This window comes from Mobula hypostoma, chromosome 24, assembly GCF_963921235.1.
Source record: "Mobula hypostoma chromosome 24, sMobHyp1.1, whole genome shotgun sequence".
Classification (NCBI taxonomy): domain Eukaryota; kingdom Metazoa; phylum Chordata; class Chondrichthyes; order Myliobatiformes; family Myliobatidae; genus Mobula; species Mobula hypostoma.
Window position 1 is genome coordinate 52,461,774 of NC_086120.1, and position 17,859 is coordinate 52,479,632.

General features: G+C 46.1%; 1 protein-coding gene across 2 annotated transcripts in view; it reads left to right on the forward strand.

The window, feature by feature from the left end:
- ncanb (neurocan b) overlaps window positions 1-17,544 on the forward strand; it is a 400,023-nt gene extending 382,479 nt beyond the window's left edge. For both annotated transcript variants that reach the window (XM_063032277.1, XM_063032278.1), the window contains 2 exons: window positions 12,614-12,796; window positions 14,338-17,544. In XM_063032277.1, coding sequence (XP_062888347.1) covers window positions 12,614-12,796; window positions 14,338-14,453 — 299 coding nt within the window. In that variant the 3' untranslated portion in view covers window positions 14,454-17,544. The remainder of the gene's footprint in view (window positions 1-12,613; window positions 12,797-14,337) is intronic.
- The last annotated feature ends 315 nt before the right edge of the window (window positions 17,545-17,859 follow it).

Here is a 17,859-nt window from a genome sequence, read left to right on the forward strand (position 1 = left end):
CTGAGGAAAGACATCTTTGCCATAGAGGGAGTACAAAGAAGGTTCACCAGATTGATTCCTGGGATGGCAGGTCTTTCATATGAAGAAAGACTGGATGAACTGGGCTTGTACTCGTTGGAATTTAGAAGATTGAGGGGGGATCTGATTGAAACGTATAAGATCCTAAAGGGATTGGACAGGCTAGATGCAGGAAGATTGTTCCCGATGTTGGGGAGGTCTAGAACGAGGGGTCACAGTTTGAGGATAGAGGGGAAGCCTTTTAGGACCGAGGTTAGGAAAAACTTCTTCACACAGAGAGTGGTGAATCTGTGGAATTCTCTGCCACAGCAAACTGTTGAGGCCAGTTCATTAGCTATGTTTAAAAGGAAGTTAGATATGGCCCTTGTGGCTACAGGGGTCAGGGGGTATGGAGGGAAGGCTGGGTTCTGAGTTGGATGATCAGCCATGATCATAATAAATGGCGGTGCAGGCTCGAAGGGCCGAATGGCCTACTCCTGCACCTATTTTCTATGTTTCTATGTTTCTATATATCATTACCTAGTTTTTTTGAACCTTTCGTAAGCTCTTTTCTTCTTGACTAGATTTACAACAGCCTTTGTGCACCATAGATCTTGTACCCTACCATCCTTTCCATGTCTCATTGGAATGTACCTACTGAGAACCCCACACAAATATCCCCTGAACATTTGCCACATTTCTTTGGTACGTTTCCCTGAGAACATCTGTTTCCAATTTATGCTTCCAAGTTCCTGCCTGATAGCCTCATAGCCTCATAGTTCCCCTTACTCCAAATAAACATTTCCTTAACTTGCCTGTTCCTATCCCTCTCCAGTGCTATAGGAAAGGAGATAGAATTGTGATCACTATCTCCAAAATGCTGTCCTATTGAGAGACCTGACACCTGACCAGGTTCATTTCCCAATACCAGATCAAGTACAGCCTCTCCTCTTGTAGGCTTATCTACATATTGTGTCAGGAAACCTTCCTGACACACCTAACAAACTCCACCCCATCTAAACCCCTCACTCTAGGGAGATTCCAATCAATATTTGGGAAATTAAAATCTCCCACCACAACAACCCTGTTATTATTATTCCTTTCCAGAATCTGTTTCCCTATCTGTTACTATTGGCTGGTCTATAAAAAACACCCAGTAGAGTTATTGGCCCCTTCCTATTCCTAACTTCCACCCATAAAGACTCGGTAGACAACCCCTCTATGACTTCCTCCTGTACTGCAGCCGTGATACTATCTCTGAGCAACAGTGCCACACCCTCACTTTGATGTTATTCACTAGTTTGCTTTCATATTTCAGCTTTTCCCCCCAATTACTCTTTTAGTTATTCTCTGTAGGTTTGTAAAAGTTTCCCAATCCTCTGTCTTCCCACTAATTTTTGTTTTGTTGTATGCCCTCTCCTTTGCTTTTACATTAGCACAGTTGCACTATTTTGCCATTTGAGTATTTCTTTGTTTTTGGGATACATCTATCTGCACCTGTCTCATTTTTCCCAAAAACTCATGCCATTGCTGCTTTGCTGTCATCCCTGCCAGCATCTCCTTCCAATTTACATTGGCCAACTCCTCTCTCATACCACTGTAATTTCCCTTACTCCACTGAAATACTGCTATGTCAGACTTTACTTTCTCCCTATCAAATTTCAAGTTTAACTCAATCATATTGTGATCTCTAGCTCCTAAGGGTTCTTTTACCTTAAGCACCTTAACCACCCCCAGTTCATTACATAACACCTGATCTAGTGTAGCTGATCCCCTCGTAGGCTCAATGACAAACTGCTCCAAAAAGCCATCTCGTCGGCATTCAACAAACTCACTCTCTTGAGATCCATTACCAACCTGATTTTCCCAATCGACCTGCATGTTAAAATCTCCCATGACTACCATAACATTGCCCTTTTGACTCGTCTTTTCTATTTCCTATTGTAATCTTTGGTCCACATCCTAGCCACTGTTGGGAGGCCTGTACAGAACTGCCATTGACGTCCTTTTAACCTTGCGGTTTCTTATCTCAACTCACAAGGATTCAACATCTTCTGATCCTATGTCACATGCTTCTACTAATTTGATGCCACCCTCACCAGTAGGGCCATGCCTCCCCCTCTACCTACCTTCCTATCCCTCCATACAAGGTGTAACCTTGGACATTCAGCTCCCAACTACAACCATCCTTCAACCATGATTCAATGATGGCCACAACATAGAACATAGAAAAGTACAGCACAGTACAGGCCCTTCTGCCCACAATGTTGTGCCGACCCTCAAACCCTGCCTCCCATATAAGCCCCCACCTTAGATTCCTCCATATACCTGTCTGGTAGTCTCTTAAACTTCACTAGTGTATCTGCCTCCACCACTGACTCAGGCAGTGCATTCCATGCACCAACCACTCTCTGAGTAAAAAACCTTCCTCTAATATCCCCCTTGAACTTCCCACCCCTTACCTTAAAGCCATGTCCTCTTGTATTGAGCAGTGGTGCCCTGGGGAAGAGGTGCTGGCTATCCACTCTATCTATTCCTCTTTTTATCTTGTACACCTCTATCATGTCTCCTCTCATCCTCCTTCTCTCCAAAGAGTAAAGCCCTAGCTCCCTTAATCTCTGATCATAATGCATACTTTCTAAACCAGGCAGCATCCTGGTAAATCTCCTCTGTACCCTTTCCAATGCTTCCACATCCTTCCTATAGTGAAGTGACCAGAATTGGACACAATACTCCAAGTGTGGCCTAACCAGAGTTTTATAGAGCTGCATCATTACATTGCGACTCTTAAACTCTATCCCTCGACTTATGAAAGCTAACACCCCATAAGCTTTCTTAACTACCCTATCCACCTGTGAGGCAACTTTCAGGGATCTGTGGACATGTACCCCGAGATCCCTCTGCTCCTCCACACTACCAAGTATCCTGCCATTTACTTTGTACTCTGCCTTGGAGTTTGTCCTTCCAAAGTGTACCACCTCACACTTCTCTGGGTTGAACTCCATCTGCCACTTCTCAGCCCACTTCTGCATCCTATCAATGTCTCTCTGCAATCTTTGACAATCCTCTACACCATCTACAACACCACCAACCTTTGTGTCGTCTGCAAATTTGCCAACCCACCCTTCCACCCCCATATCCAGGTCGTTAATAAAAATCACAAAAAGTAGAGGTCCCAGAACAGATCCTTGTGGGACACCACTAGTCACAATCCTCCAATCTGAATGTACTCCCTCCACCACGACCCTCTGCCTTCTGCAGGCAAGCCAATTCTGAATCCACCTGGCCAAACTTCCCTGGATCCCATGCCTTCTAACTTTCTGAATAAGCCTACCGTGTGGAACCTTGTCAAATGCCTTACTAAAATCCATATAGATCACATCCACTGCACTACCCTCATCTATATGCCTGGTCATCTCCTCAAAGAACTCTATCAGGCTTGTTAGACACGATCTGCCCTTCACAAAGCCATGCTGACTGTTCCTGTTCAGACCATGATTCTCTAAATGCCTATAGATCCTATCTCTAAGAATTTTTTCCAACAGCTTTCCCACCACAGACGTAAGGCTCACTGGTCTATAATTACCCAGACTATCCCTACTACCTTTTTTGAACAAGGGAACAACATTCGCCTCCCTCCAATCCTCCGGTACCATTCCCGTGGACAACGAGGACATAAAGATCCTAGCCAGAGGCTCAGCAATCTCTTCTCTTGCCTCATGGAGCAGCCTGGGGAATATTCCGTCAGGCCCTTACAATCGTACCTTACAATCTGTAATAGTGCAACAAAATCGTCCATCTTATTTTTTATATTTTGTGCATTGAAATACAACACTTTGAGTATTGTATTTGCTACCCTTTTTGATTCTGCAGCATTATTGCCCTGCTGACTGCAATTTTGCCCTATCATTTGCCTGCCCTTCCTGTAAGCTATATTTGCCTTTTTACCATTCATCCTATCCTTCAGTCTGGTTCCCACTCCCCTGCCGAATTAGTTTAAATGCTCCCCAATACCACTAACAAACCTGTCCATGAGAATATTGGTCCCCCTCGGGTTCCGGTGCAGCCCATCACTTTTGAACAGGTTATACCTCCCCCAGAAGAGCTCTCAATGATCCAAGAACCTGTAGCCCTGCCCCCTGCACCAGCTTGTCAGCCACTCATCCTGTTTCTACCCTCACTGGTGCGTGGCACAGGCAGCAATCCAGAAATTACTACCCAGGAGGTCCTGCTTCTCAGCTTTCTACCTAGCTGTCTAAATTCTCTTTTCAGGACCTCTTTGCTTTTCCTTCCTATGTCATTGGTACCAATATGTACAAAGACATCTGGCTGCTCCCCCTCCCTCCCCAGAATGCTGTGGACATGGTCTGAGACATCCCGGATCCTGGCAACACGGAGGCAACATACCATTTGGGAGTTTCATTCACATCTACAGAATCTCCTGTCTGTTCCGCTGACTATTGAGTCCCCTATCACAATAGTGTCCCTCTTCTCTCTCTTTCCCTTGCTCACTGCCAGTATTCTGGTCTCTGTGGCATTCCCTTGGGAGGTCACCCCCACAACAGTATCCAAAATGGTATACTTATTATTGAGGGGCAACACACATCAAAGTTGCTGGTGAACGCAGCAGGCCAGGCAGCATCTATAGGAAGAGGCGCAGTCGACGTTTCAGGCCGAGACCCTTCGTCAGTCCTGACGAAGGGTCTCGGCCTGAAACGTCGACTGCGCCTCTTCCTATAGATGCTGCCTGGCCTGCTGCGTTCACCAGCAACTTTGATGTGTGTTGCTTGAATTTCCAGCATCTGCAGAATTCCTGTTGTTATTATTGAGGGGAATGACCACAGGAGTGCTCTGCACCAACTGCCTGTTCACATTTCCATTTCTCCTGGCAGTCACCCAGCTACTCGCCTCCTGCAACTTCAGGGTGACCACTTCCCTGTAACTCTGATCGATTATCTCCTCACTCTCCTGTACAAGCTGAAGGTCATCCAGCTGCTGCTCCAGATCCCTAAAAAAGGTCTTCAAGGATCTGCAGCCGGATACTCTTCATGCAGACATAGCTCCCTGGGAGACTCTGGGTCTCCCAGGACTCCAACATCCGCATGAAGACACACAACAGCCATTTACTACACCAGGTACAGTAAGAGTGAAAAAAAGAGAACCTTAACAGAAACTTACCCAGAGCAACACCTCTTTCGAGCTGAAGCCTTCTTTGATTCAAAGCCTGACACTGCTACTCTGACCACTTGCCTACTGCCAACATCAGTTACTGACTATCCCTGATCAATTACTTCCTCTCCAAATACTTACATCCAGTCCCTTTGACTACCTTCCAATAACTTTGCTACTGTTGATGTCAGGCTCACTGGCTATAATTTCCTGGCTTATTCTTAGAGCCTTTCTTAAATAGCAGAACAATATTGGCTATCCTCCGATCCTCCAGCACCTTACCCATGTTTTAAATATCCCTGATCAGTCCCCTGCAATTTCTGCACCAGACTCCCACAGGTCCAAGGGAACACTTTGTCTGCCTGGGGATTTATCCACCCTGATTTGCCTTGGTGCAGCAAACATCTCCTCCTCTGTAATCTGTCCATGACCTCACTGCTGCTTTGCTTCACTTCTATAGACTTCATATCCATCTCATGAGTAACTACAAATGCAAAAATTCCACTGAAGATTTTCACTGTCTCTTTTGGCTCCATGTGTAGATTACGACTGTGATCTTCCCAGAGGACCAATTTTATCCCTTGCTATCCTTTTGCTCTTAATGTATCTGTAGAAGACATTAATAGTCTCCTTCATGTTGTCTGCTAGACCAACCTCATGTCTTCTTTTCGCCCTCTTGATTTCCTTCCTAGGTGTTTGCTTGCATTTCTTATACTCCTCAAGTATCTCATTTTTTTCCTCCCTGCCTTTACCTGCTATGTACCTCCTTATTCTTAACCAGAGTCTCAATATCTCTTAAAAAGCAAGGTTCTCTCAACTTGTTACCCTTGCCTTTTATTCTGACAGGAACATACAAACTCTGTACTCTCAAAATTTCACTTTTGAAGGCCTTCCACTTACCAAGTACACGTTTGTCAGAAAACAACCTGTCCCAGTCAACATTTGCCATATCCTTTCTGATACCATCAAAATTGGCCTTTCTCCAATTTAGAAACTCAAACTGAGGACCAGACCTATCCTTTTCCATAAGAACCTTAAAAAGTGATAGCATTATAATCACTAGATACAAAATGTTCCCCTGTAAAATTTTTCTGTCACTTTCCCTGTCTCATTCCCTAATAGGAGATGCAGTATTGTATTCTCTCTAGTTGGGACTTCTATGTACTGATTAAGACCATAAGACTATAAGATTAATTAAGATTAAAGTCTGTCACGAGCCTTGTGGCCCATCAGGCCGATTCTTATGCCAGTTTCCGTGGCGTGAAGCGACTGAGAGTACAAGACTCCCCCCCGGATAGGACGCCAGTCTATCGCGAGGTTAACTCCAGCATTTTTGCCAGTACTCATTCTCAGCTGGGTAGACTGGAGCATTGTGTGGTTAAGTGCCTTGCTCAAGGACACGCACCCTGCCCCGGCCGAGGCTTGAACCCACGACATTCAGATTGCTAGTCCAATGCCCTAACCACTTGACCACGCACCACACACTATAAGATATAGGAGCAGAATTAGGCCATTTAGCCCATCGAGTCTACACCATTTCAACATGGTTGATCCAATTTTCCTCTCAGTTCCACTCTCCTGCCTTCTCACCGTAGCCCTTCATTCCTGACCAATCAAGAATCTATCAACCTCTGCTGCCCTTTTTTTTGGCGTGTGCATGCGTGCATGCGTCCGTGCGTGCATGTGTGATGTTGGTGGGATGATGTCCTTTTCATGCCTTTACAAGGTACGGAGCAAGAGAGAGACTGTGTGGCGCGCCACTCCTCACACAGCCATTTCACAGTATTTTTCCCTTTATTTTACGAGGTCGAGTTGCGATCTCGACACACAAGCCGGCACGGATGGAAAGCGTACTCGGGAGTGGCCCCGACTGGATTTGAACCCGGGAATCTTCGTTCCGGAATCTGGCGCTGATATCATTGCGCCACCAGCCGGCCCAACCTGTGCTGCCTTAAACATCCAAAAAGACTTGGCCTCCATTTCTGCCTGTGGCAAGGAATTCCACAGATTCATTACTGTCTGGCTAAGGAAATTCCTCTTCCTCTGCATTCTAAAAGGATGCCCTCGATTCTGAAGTTGTGCCCTCTGGTCTTAGACTCTCTCCCCATGGGAAACAACCTCACCACATCCACTCTATCAAGTCTTCTCACCATTCGATAGGTTTTAATGAGGCCACTCCTTATTCTTCTGAATTCAAGCTAATACAGGCTCAGAGCCATCAAATGCTCTTCATATGACAATGCTCTTCATATGAATAATTTTTGTGAACCTCCTTTGAACCCTCTGCAGTTTCAGCACATCCTTTCTGAGATAAGGGGCCCAAAACTGTTCACAGTATCCCAAGTGAAGCCTTACCAATGCTTTATAAAGTCTCAATGTTACATCCTTGCTTTCAGATTCCAGTCCACTTGAAATGAATGCATTTACCTTCCTCACTACTTTAGGGTGTTCTGCCCAAGAACTCCCAAGTCCATTTGCGCCCCTTGTATTTTCTCTCCATTAGTCAATCGTTTCATTTCTTCTACCAAAGTGCATGACAATACACTCCCCAATACTGTATTCTATCTACCATTTCTTTGCCCATTCTCCTAATTTGTCGAAGTCCTTCTGTAGCTTCTCTATATCCTCAAAACTACCTGCCCCTCCACCCATCTTCATACCATCTGCAAACTTTGCAACAAAGCCATCAATTCCATCATCCAAATCATTGACATATAATGTAAAAATAATTGGTTCCAACACAGACCCCTGTAGAACACCACTAGTTACTGCCGACCAATCAGAAAAGGCTCCCTTTATTCCCACCCTTTGCCTTCTGCCAATCAGCCACTGCTTTATCCATACTGGAATCTTTCCTGTAAAACCATAGGTTCATAGCTTGTTAAGCAGCCTCATGTGTGGCACTTTGTCAAAGGCCTTCTGAAAATCCAAGTACACAACGTCAACTGATTCTCCTTTGTCTATTCTGCTTGTTATCCCTTCACAAAATTCCAACAGATTTGTCTGGTAAGATTTTCCCTTGAGGAAACCATGCTGACTGTGGCCTATTTCATCATGTGCTTCCAAATCCCCTGAGACCTCATCCTTACTAATTGACTCTAACATCTTCCCAACCACTGAGGTCAGACTAACTGGCCTATAGTTTCATTTCTTCTGCCCCTCTCCCTTCCTGAAGAGTGGAAGGGCATCTGCAATTTCCAGTCTTTTGGAACCATTCCAGAACCTAGTGATTCTTGAAAGATCATTACTAATGCCTTCATGATCTTTCAGCCACCTCTTTCAGAACTCTGGGGTGTACACCATCTGGTCCAGCTGACTTATCTACCTTCAGACTGTTCAGTTTCCCAAGAACCTTCTCTCTAGTTCTGGTAACTTCACACACTTCATGCCCCCTGACACCTCAAACTTTCACAATTCTCCTAATGTCCTCCACAGTGAAATCTGATGCAAAATACTTAATCAGTTTACCCTCCGTTTCGTTGTCCCCCATTACTACCTCTCCAGCATTGTTTCCAGCATCTGGTATCCACTCTCGCCTCTCTTTCACACTTTTATGTATCTGAAGAAGTTTTTGTTATCCTCTTTAATATTATTGGCTAGTTTAATTCTGTATTCCATCTTCACCTTCTTAATGACTTTTTTAGTTGCCTTCTGTCGGTTTTTAAAAGCTTCCCAATCCTCTTAGTTCCCATGAAATTTTGCTCTATTATATGCTCTCTCTATGGCTTTTATGTTGGGTTTGACTTTTCTTGTTAGCCATGGCAGTGGCATCTTGTCTTTAGAATACTTCTTCCTCCTTGGGATGTATATATTCTGTGCCTTCTGAATGACTTCCAGAAATTCCATCCATAGCTATTCTGACATCATCCAGTGTTTTTTTTTAATCAATGCTGGCCAGCTCCTCTCTCAAGCCTCTGTAATTCCCTTTACTCCACTGTAATACTGATACATCTGAATTTAGCTTCTCCTTCTCAAATTTCAGGGTGAATTTGATCATATTATGATCACTTCTCCTCAGTGTTCTTTTACCTTAAGCTCTCTAATCAAGTCTGGTTCATTCCACAACACCCAATCCAGAATGGCTGATCCTCTAGTGGTGCTCTAAAAAGCCATCTCGTCGGCACTGTATAAATTCCTGGAATCCAGCACCAACCTGATTTTCCCAGTTTACCTGCATATTGAAATCCCCTATAGCTATTGTAACATTGCCCTTTTGGCGTGCATTTTCTATCTCCCATTGTAAATTGTAGACCACATCCCTACTGTTTGGGGCTCTGTATATAACTCCCATCAGGATTAAGGAAACTTTCCTGAGCACATTTCCCATCCAGCCCATTTACAGCATGTGAGTCCCAGTCAAAATCACCCACTATTACAACCTTTAAGTTTCTTGCAACAGTCTGCAACCTGTCTACAATATTTCCTCCTCTAAATCCCACAGACTGTTAGGTGGTCTATAATATAATCCCATTAACATGGTCATACCTTTCTTAATCCTCAGTTCTCCCCATATTTCCTAGCTGAGCTCTCTGGTCTGTCCTGTCTGACTACTGCCGTGACGTTTTCCTTGACTAGTAACGTCACCCCTCCCCCTTTAATCCCTCCTGCTTTATAATGTCTAAAACAACGGAACTCCGGAACATGAGCTGCAAGTCCTGTCATTCCTGCAAGCGAATCTCACTAGGCTACAATGTCATAATTCCACGTCCTGTTCCATGCCCTGAACTCATCTACTTTTCCTACAATACTCCTTGCATTGAAATGTACACAGCTCAGAATATTAGTCCATTGTGCTCAACCTTTTGTTTCCTGACTTGGTATAGGCTTAGCCACATCCATTCCATTATCAGTTCTGGCACTCAGATTCCCATCCCCCTGAAACTCTAAACCCCAGTCTGTGTGGCACCAGCAAACCTTCCTGCTAGGATATTAGTTTCCCTCCAGTTCAGATGCAAACTGCCCCTCTATAAAGGTCCCTGGAAGAGAGCCCAATTATCCAAAAATCTGAAGTTTTCCATGGTGCAGCATCCCCTGAGCCACCTGTTAAACTGTATGATCTTACTAATTCTGACCTCACTAGCACGTAGCACGGTAACAATCCTGAAATCACAACCCTGGAGGTCCTGTCCTTTAAGTTAGCAGCTAACTCCCTGAACTCATTTTGCAGGGGCTTGTCAGCCCTCCTAGCCATGTCAATGGTACTGACATGGACCAGGACTTCAGGGCTGCTCACCCTCCCACTTAAGAATGGTGTGGACTCGATGCAAAATTCTCCTGACCCTGGCCCCAACAGATCATCTAGAAATCTCAACTCATCCACATAAATTTGTATCTGTTCCCCTAACTAATAAATTCAGTATCACGACAGCTCGCCTCTTCTTTCCCCCATTCCCTTGTGAACCAGAGTCAGACTCAGTACCAGAGACCTGACCACTGTGACTTTCCTCTGCTCGGTCATCCGTCACCGAATGTACACCTGTTTCTGAGGGGATCAGCCACAGGGATACCCTGCACTGGCTGCCTATCCCTTTTCCCCCTCCTCAAGGTCACCCGGTTTCCTGTGTCATGCAACTTGGGTGTATCCACCTCCCTGTACGTCCTGTCTATCAACCCCTCAGCCCCCCGAATAATCTGGAGTTCATCCATTTTGACAGGGAATTCATCCAGCTGCACATCTAACTCCATAACATGGTCTGCTAGAAGGTGAACTTGGATGCATTTCTTGCGGGTGTAGTTGTAGGGATTTTGGAGGTCTCCCTATCTTCCCATATCCCATAAGAGGAGCATTCCATTACCCTGCATGGCATCCCTACTACTCTAAATGTGCAATCAGAAATAAACAAAAAATGAATAACAAAAAAAGGTCTACATATGGCCTATGCCTCTTCTTGTCGAAGCCTCGACGAGTCAAAGCCTTAACTCTTCACTCACACAATGTCTGGTCCCACAGTGACCTCTCCACTTAATCCCTAATTATGCATAACCTATCATCTCCTTGGGAACTGTAGCATGCAAGATACGTTAACTGCCCCTGCTCGCTTCTTTTTAACTCTCTCTTCCTCTGTGTTACCCAATGTCACCTCAGGAAGAGTTGTGTGCAAAATGTGTCAACCTCCCCCATTCGCTTCTTTAAATTTTTTTTCTCTGTTTGCCAATCCAATGGTGATAGTAAATTGCCCTGGGATTAGGCTAGTGTTAAACTGGGTTGCTTGGTGGTGTGGCTCGTTGGTCCGGAATTGCTTGTTCCACACTACCTCTAAATAACTCAGTGCAGGACCTTGTCAAAGTTCAAATACACAATATCCATTTCCTGACACTCAACTACTTTTCATGGGTACAGATCCACCAACACAGAAACAGATCCCTGTACACACGGGGACAGATCCCTCTACAGATAGGGACAGATCCCTCTGCACACGGGGACAGGTCGCCCTGCACACGGGGACAGATCCCTCTGCACACGGGGACAGATCTACCTGCACACGGGGACAGATCCACCTGCACACGGGGACAGATCCCTCTGCACACGGGGACAGATCCACCTGCAGATGGGGACAGATCCACTTGCACACGGGGACAGATCTACCTGCACACGGGGACAGATCCACCTGCACACGGGGACAGATCCGCCTGCACACGGGGACAGATCCCTCTGCACACGGGGAAAGAATTCTCTCAATGTAGACATATGACATGGGCTCCTAAGGCCATACTTAGTGGATTATATCGCATGGTCAGGTGGGAAGGAAATGATATATGTTGAATATCTGTCGGGGCTGAGTGATAACTACTTTGAATGAGCAGTGAAGAACAGGCGAGGCATTTCTGGATCTCTGGGGTGGGTTGGGGTGGGATTAGAGTAATGGTTGTGGGTTGAGGGGTGGTGGTTGTCGGTCTCTATGGATACGGGGGTATAATTGAGAGAAGTGGTTCTGGCTTGGGAGGGGGAAGGACAATCAGGGTGGTCCTGGGTCTCTGGGAGTGGAACAGACGTTGAGGAGTGGACATAGTGGTTTAGGGTCAGACTGTGGAAGGGGAGGTGATTGAGAGGGGTGGTTCTGAGTTGGGACCGACAGGGTATTGCTAGATGACTGTGGGGGTGATGGGTGGCCCTGGGTCACCCAGTGGAGGGGGAGATAATTGAAAGGGGTGGTCTGTTTTGTGACGGGGGGGGAGGACAGACAGGTGGTCACGGGTTCTGGAGGTGAGAGGTGGGCAGGATGGCAGGCTCTCTGGGGGTGAAGGTGAGGGTAGGGGTGGATAAGATGATCCTGGGTCCCTATGGGGGTGATTGAAGGGGATTCCCCTGGGTTGGGGGTAGATAGTTCCTGGGTTTCTTATCGTGGGGGTGAATGGTAGACAGGGTGGTCTCAGGTTGGGGGTGGGTGGGCACAGGTGCAGCAGCTACTCTAAGGCCACGTGAAGTAATTGTCTCCCTCCCTGGCAGTCCTGTGTGGCCCCCCACCCCCAGTGGAGAACGCCATAGTGATGGGGCGCCGGAAGGCCCGCTACGAGATCCACTCGCTGGTTCGATACCAGTGCCAGGACGGCTTCACCCAGAGGCACATCCCCACCGTCCGGTGCCACAGCAGTGGCAAGTGGGACCGGCCTAGGGTCGTATGTCTGAGCCGTGAGTACACACACGAGGGGGTTGTTACTGAGGGAGGAGTACACACACGAGGGGGGTTGTTACTGAGGGAGGAGTACACACACGAGGGGGGTTGTTACTGAGGGAGGAATACACACGGGGGGGTTGTTACTGAGGGAGGAGTACACACACGGGGGGGTTGTTACTGAGGGAGGAGTACACACACGGGGTGGGTTGTTACTGAGGGAGGAATACACACACGAGGGGGGTTGTTACTGAGGGAGGAGTACACACACGAGGGGGTTGTTACTGAGGGAGGAATACACACGTGGGGGGGGCTGTTACTGAGGGAGGAATACACACACGGGGTGGGTTGTTACTGAGGGAGGAGTACACACGTGGGGGGGCTGTTACTGAGGGAGGAGTACACACATGGGGGGGTTGTTACTGAAGGAGGAGTACACACGCGAGGGGGGGCTGTTACTGAGGGAGGAGTGGTTTCGAGGGAGGGTCACACTGAGGGAGAGGAGGTACTGAGAGAAGGGTTGTATTGAGGGAAAGTAAAACTAGGGGAAGATCTTTCATACTTTCTGTATGCTCTTGTCCTAACCCACCCCTCGATTCTCCAACTTTCATCGACTGACCAAACCCCAATCCCACTATCACTCACTCTCACCAGTGCCCCTCCCCCAAGTCTCCCACTGACCAAACATCAGCCCCCCCCACCCTCCCACAATCCTCTGATTGACCGATCTCTGTCCATGGACACACTGGAAATGGCAAATGATGGAGAATGTACACCCACACACAAATTGCTGGAGGAACGACGTGTCAGGCAGCCTCTGTGTGGGGAGATGGCAGTCAGCATTTTGTGTTGAGCTCCTCAGTCTGTTGTTGAAATGCTGATTGTCCATCCCCCTCCACAGATGCTGCCTGACTCGTTGGGTTTCTCCAGCATTGTGAGTATTGCTCTGGATTCCAGTCCCTCCATCTCTGGGATCAGACTTTCACCCTCACATAGTTCCGTGCCTCACTGGTTCCCTGCCTTTTAAAAAATTTTTTCTGTCTTGACCAAAAGACGTAGGAGCAGAATTAGGCCACTCAGCCCATTGAGTCTGGTCTGCCATTCCATCACGGCTGATCCCAGATCCCACTGAACCCCATGCACCTGTCTTCTTACCATTTCCTTTGATGCCCTGACCGATCAGGAAACAATCAACTTCCGCCTTGAATATACTCAGGGCAGAACATTCCACAGATTCACTACTCTCGGTTCTAAAGGATCACTCCTCAATTTTGAGGCTGTGCCCTTTAGTTCTGGATACCCCTACCATAGGAAACATCTTTTCCACATCCACCCTATCTAGTCCTTTCGACATTCGGTAGGTTTCAATGAGATCCCCCCAGCATCCTTCTAAGTTCCAGTGAGTACAGGCCCAAAGCTGCCAAACGTTCCTCACAGTTAATCCGGTCATTCCTGGAATCATCCTCACGAACATCGTCTGGACTCTCCAATGACAACACATCCTTTCTGAGATTTGGGGTCCAAAAGTGTTGACAATCGTGCCTGTTTCACTGTCCAGGAGCATCTGGAAATCGCAGGTCGCCGAGGCACCAGCACAAAGGCAGCAGGAAGGAGAAGCGAAAGCACAAAAAGCATCTCGAGTCACTTCGCATGGAGATGAAACACTTCTACTGAGCAGGGGTGTCCTGTTGTGCAAGAGCAGGTGCCCAGCACAAGTACAGGACACTAAAATCCTGCAAGATGTTTTGTTTGAAAACCACCCTTGGGGCGGCTGAAAGGGTTGTTTTTAGTTTGCGAGAGTTATGTCACGTATTTTTCTAAAAAAATAATTGTGGAACCTAAAGGTGAAAGTGTTGATTGAGAATCAGTACCCAGGCGAATGTCCCTGGGCTACTCGTGTTCAGTATGCAACGTGGGTGAACGATTAGCCAATAATCCTTTCAAAAAGGCACGTATTAATTTTGAAAAACTGATTATAGATGGGGTTGGTTTAAAAATAGGTGCTGGATTGATTAGTTCCTGTAAAACCCCTCACACCACTCCCTAACAGATCCCCTGTCCTACCAATAACAGACCAGTTAATGCATTGTTTCTGAACTCATTAAAACAATTAATTGAAAACAGGTTAACACGTTATTGTGGGAATGCCTTTAATGAGTGTTGCTCCTGTTACATTGCCCAGTGTGGTTTCAATGAAGCCCCAAGGAATTAGTCAGAGTTCAGCAAAACTCCCCGGTCTTCGGAGTGGAATGGATTACAGGCAAACGCTTCATTAATGCCAGCACTTCCTTCTCAGTGAGACTCTTTGTCCAGGCATGCTAACTCGGCTAAATCCAAGAACTAGCGCAGGGATTTCCCTGATTGGGTAGAGCGATGGTAATTCCCGCTGGGTTCCTCTCATGTGATAGTTCACATTGTTGAACTACTATGGTGCCTAGAAACTCAGGTTACAACTAGTTACTGTTTCACATCAGTGACCATTGGTCCGGTGAAATATTAACTCTGGGTCTTTGCTTATTTTCAACATCTGTAGCGTTTTGCCGTGTTACAACGATCCAGGAACAGGAATTCAAATCCCACTGGAGGGACTAGGGAATTTACCCTTAATTAATTTCATAAACCTGGACTGTAAGTGTCAGGAAAAGGCTGATGTGCGAGTACACTGACATCGTTTACGGATGAGACTCTGAGACTAAGCAGAATTAGGAATGGTCAGTAATACTGATCATCTTACCGATAACTCTCTTCCTGTGCACATGACAATAAACTTCAGCTGACGAATGCCCAGGTTCCTGAAAGAAAAGAATTACCAGCCATGGACAAGAAAAAGTGTCCCTGGTCTCTGAGGAGTGGTCACAGGTATCCATTTGTCTTGCACGGGGGTAGTTAAGCTCCCTTATTTACCAGGTCGGAGCAAACTTTTGTCGAGAGAATTGGAAGGAAATTTTCTAAAGTGTTTTATACAAAAGTAATAAGCTCTCCTTAGTCTGGAGGTATAATGAAATGACTGATAAATTTCATTATAGGATGGACAATAGTCTGCTCAGTCACTGAGGCTGAATGAGTTACAGGGTTCATAACGTACTAATTGAGGCTTTGGGATTCACATCTCTGACTACGTGGCCCCAGTGAGAGCACAGGAATTCGCAGGGAGCTATCAGAAACACAGGGTGCCAGGGGGAGAAAGGCTATTGAATGACAGTGTGAAAGAGTTGGATTAACATCAGTGGGGATACAGTCAGTGACACAGGTTCCTGGGGGAGGGGATTACTGAGGGATGGTGGGTGAGAGATTTGGATTTATGTCAGTGGGGATACAGTCAGTGACACAGGATGCTGGGGAAGGGGATTACTAAGGGATGGTGTGAGTCAAAGATTCAAAATGCATTTATTATCAATGAATGTATAAATTATACAGCCTTGAGATTTATTTGCTTACAGTCAGTTGTAAAGCAAAGAAACCAATTAAAAAAATAAGACCAACCCCAAGTGCCCACAGAGTAAGAGAAAAAACACAAAACAGAGGGATCCAACCTTGTCTGACTCTCGCCATACTGCTTTCCAGTCTATCTGGGCCAGCGTTTAGATGGTCCAAACAGCGTATTGACCTCACGTTAGGACCTGGACCTCACTGCAGGCCAAGAACACACACCCAGAGATTCACTTTGAGCCTGGATTTCGCTGCCAAAGACCTCTCCAAATTGGCTTTGTGCTTAGATCGATCCAGCCTTGCACCCGGGCCATTGGAACTCCTCTGTTCCATCTTCTCTCCCCCTGAGTCGTTCACTCCAACCAGCATAGCTCCAGCTCCGATTGCCTACCAGCAGGGCATATCTTACGAGTTCACTTTGCCTTCACTTCCCTCTTAGTTGTTTGCGGTGATAGTTTACCAAAATTTACTTTAAAAATGTGTTATTAATAATGTTTTAAATAAAATTCCTTTGCTTTCGAAGTACCAGTGTGCTTTTGCACGTCTTCAGTAGCACCATCTTAAAGGGAGCTGAATTGACATCAGTGGGGATACAGTTAGCAACACAAGGAAAGGAAGATATTAGAGGTGTGATTATTGGTGACTAAGATATTGCTTTTGAGATTGAGGGGAGTATTCAAGTCATGGGTTTGGGTTATGGCAGGTATCCATGAAGTATGCAATCCATTCCATGGCACCGGGAATTATCAGTGAGGGTAAAAATATATCACTGACCAGTCAGCACCTGAATGTGGCCAAAACAGAACGATAAAAAAACAGGAGATGTGTGTCCTCACACTCCACTGGTCAGTGGTCACCAGCTCCAGCTTCCAGCACATGTCCCTCCTGATATCCTAAGCCTGCTGGTTTTGACCTTGAACATGACTTCAACCCTTCATCTCATTAACCTGCTCTACTATCAACAAAATCATGGCTCATTCAATTGTACCTGCAGTAACCTTTCACCTGTCACTGATTAAGTATCTATTCATCTCTTCTTTGAAGATGCTCAGAACTGTTGCTTCCACCACTGAGATTGAGTTTCAAAGACTCATGGCCTACTGAGAAAATAACTTCTTGGTTCTCCTTTAAAGGGATACATATCTCAGGATCTTGTAACTTTCAATTAAGTCCTTGATACTTTTCCAAACTCCAGCAAATTCCACATACCCAACCTTTCTAACACAGCTAAGAGAAAATCTGCGGATGCTGGAAATCCAAAATGCACAAAATGCTGGAGGCAGCATCTATGGAAAAAAGTACAGCTGACATTTTGGGCTGAGACCCTTCATCAGAACTGGAGAAATAAAAGATGAGGAGTCAGAATAAGAAGGTGGGGGAGGGGAGGAAGAAACACAAGGTGAGAGGTGAAACTGAGAGGGGGAGGGATGCTGTAAAGAGCTGGGAAGTTGATTGGTGAAAGGGATACAGGCTGGAGAAGGGGTAGTCTGACTGGAGAGAACAGAAGGCCATGGAAGAAAGAAAAGGGGGAGGAGCACCAGATGGAGGTGCTGTGCAAGTAAGGAGATAAGGGGAGAGAGGGAAATGGGAATGGGGAATGGTGAGGGATAGGGTGGGGATACATTACCGGAAGTTTAAGAAATCAATGTTC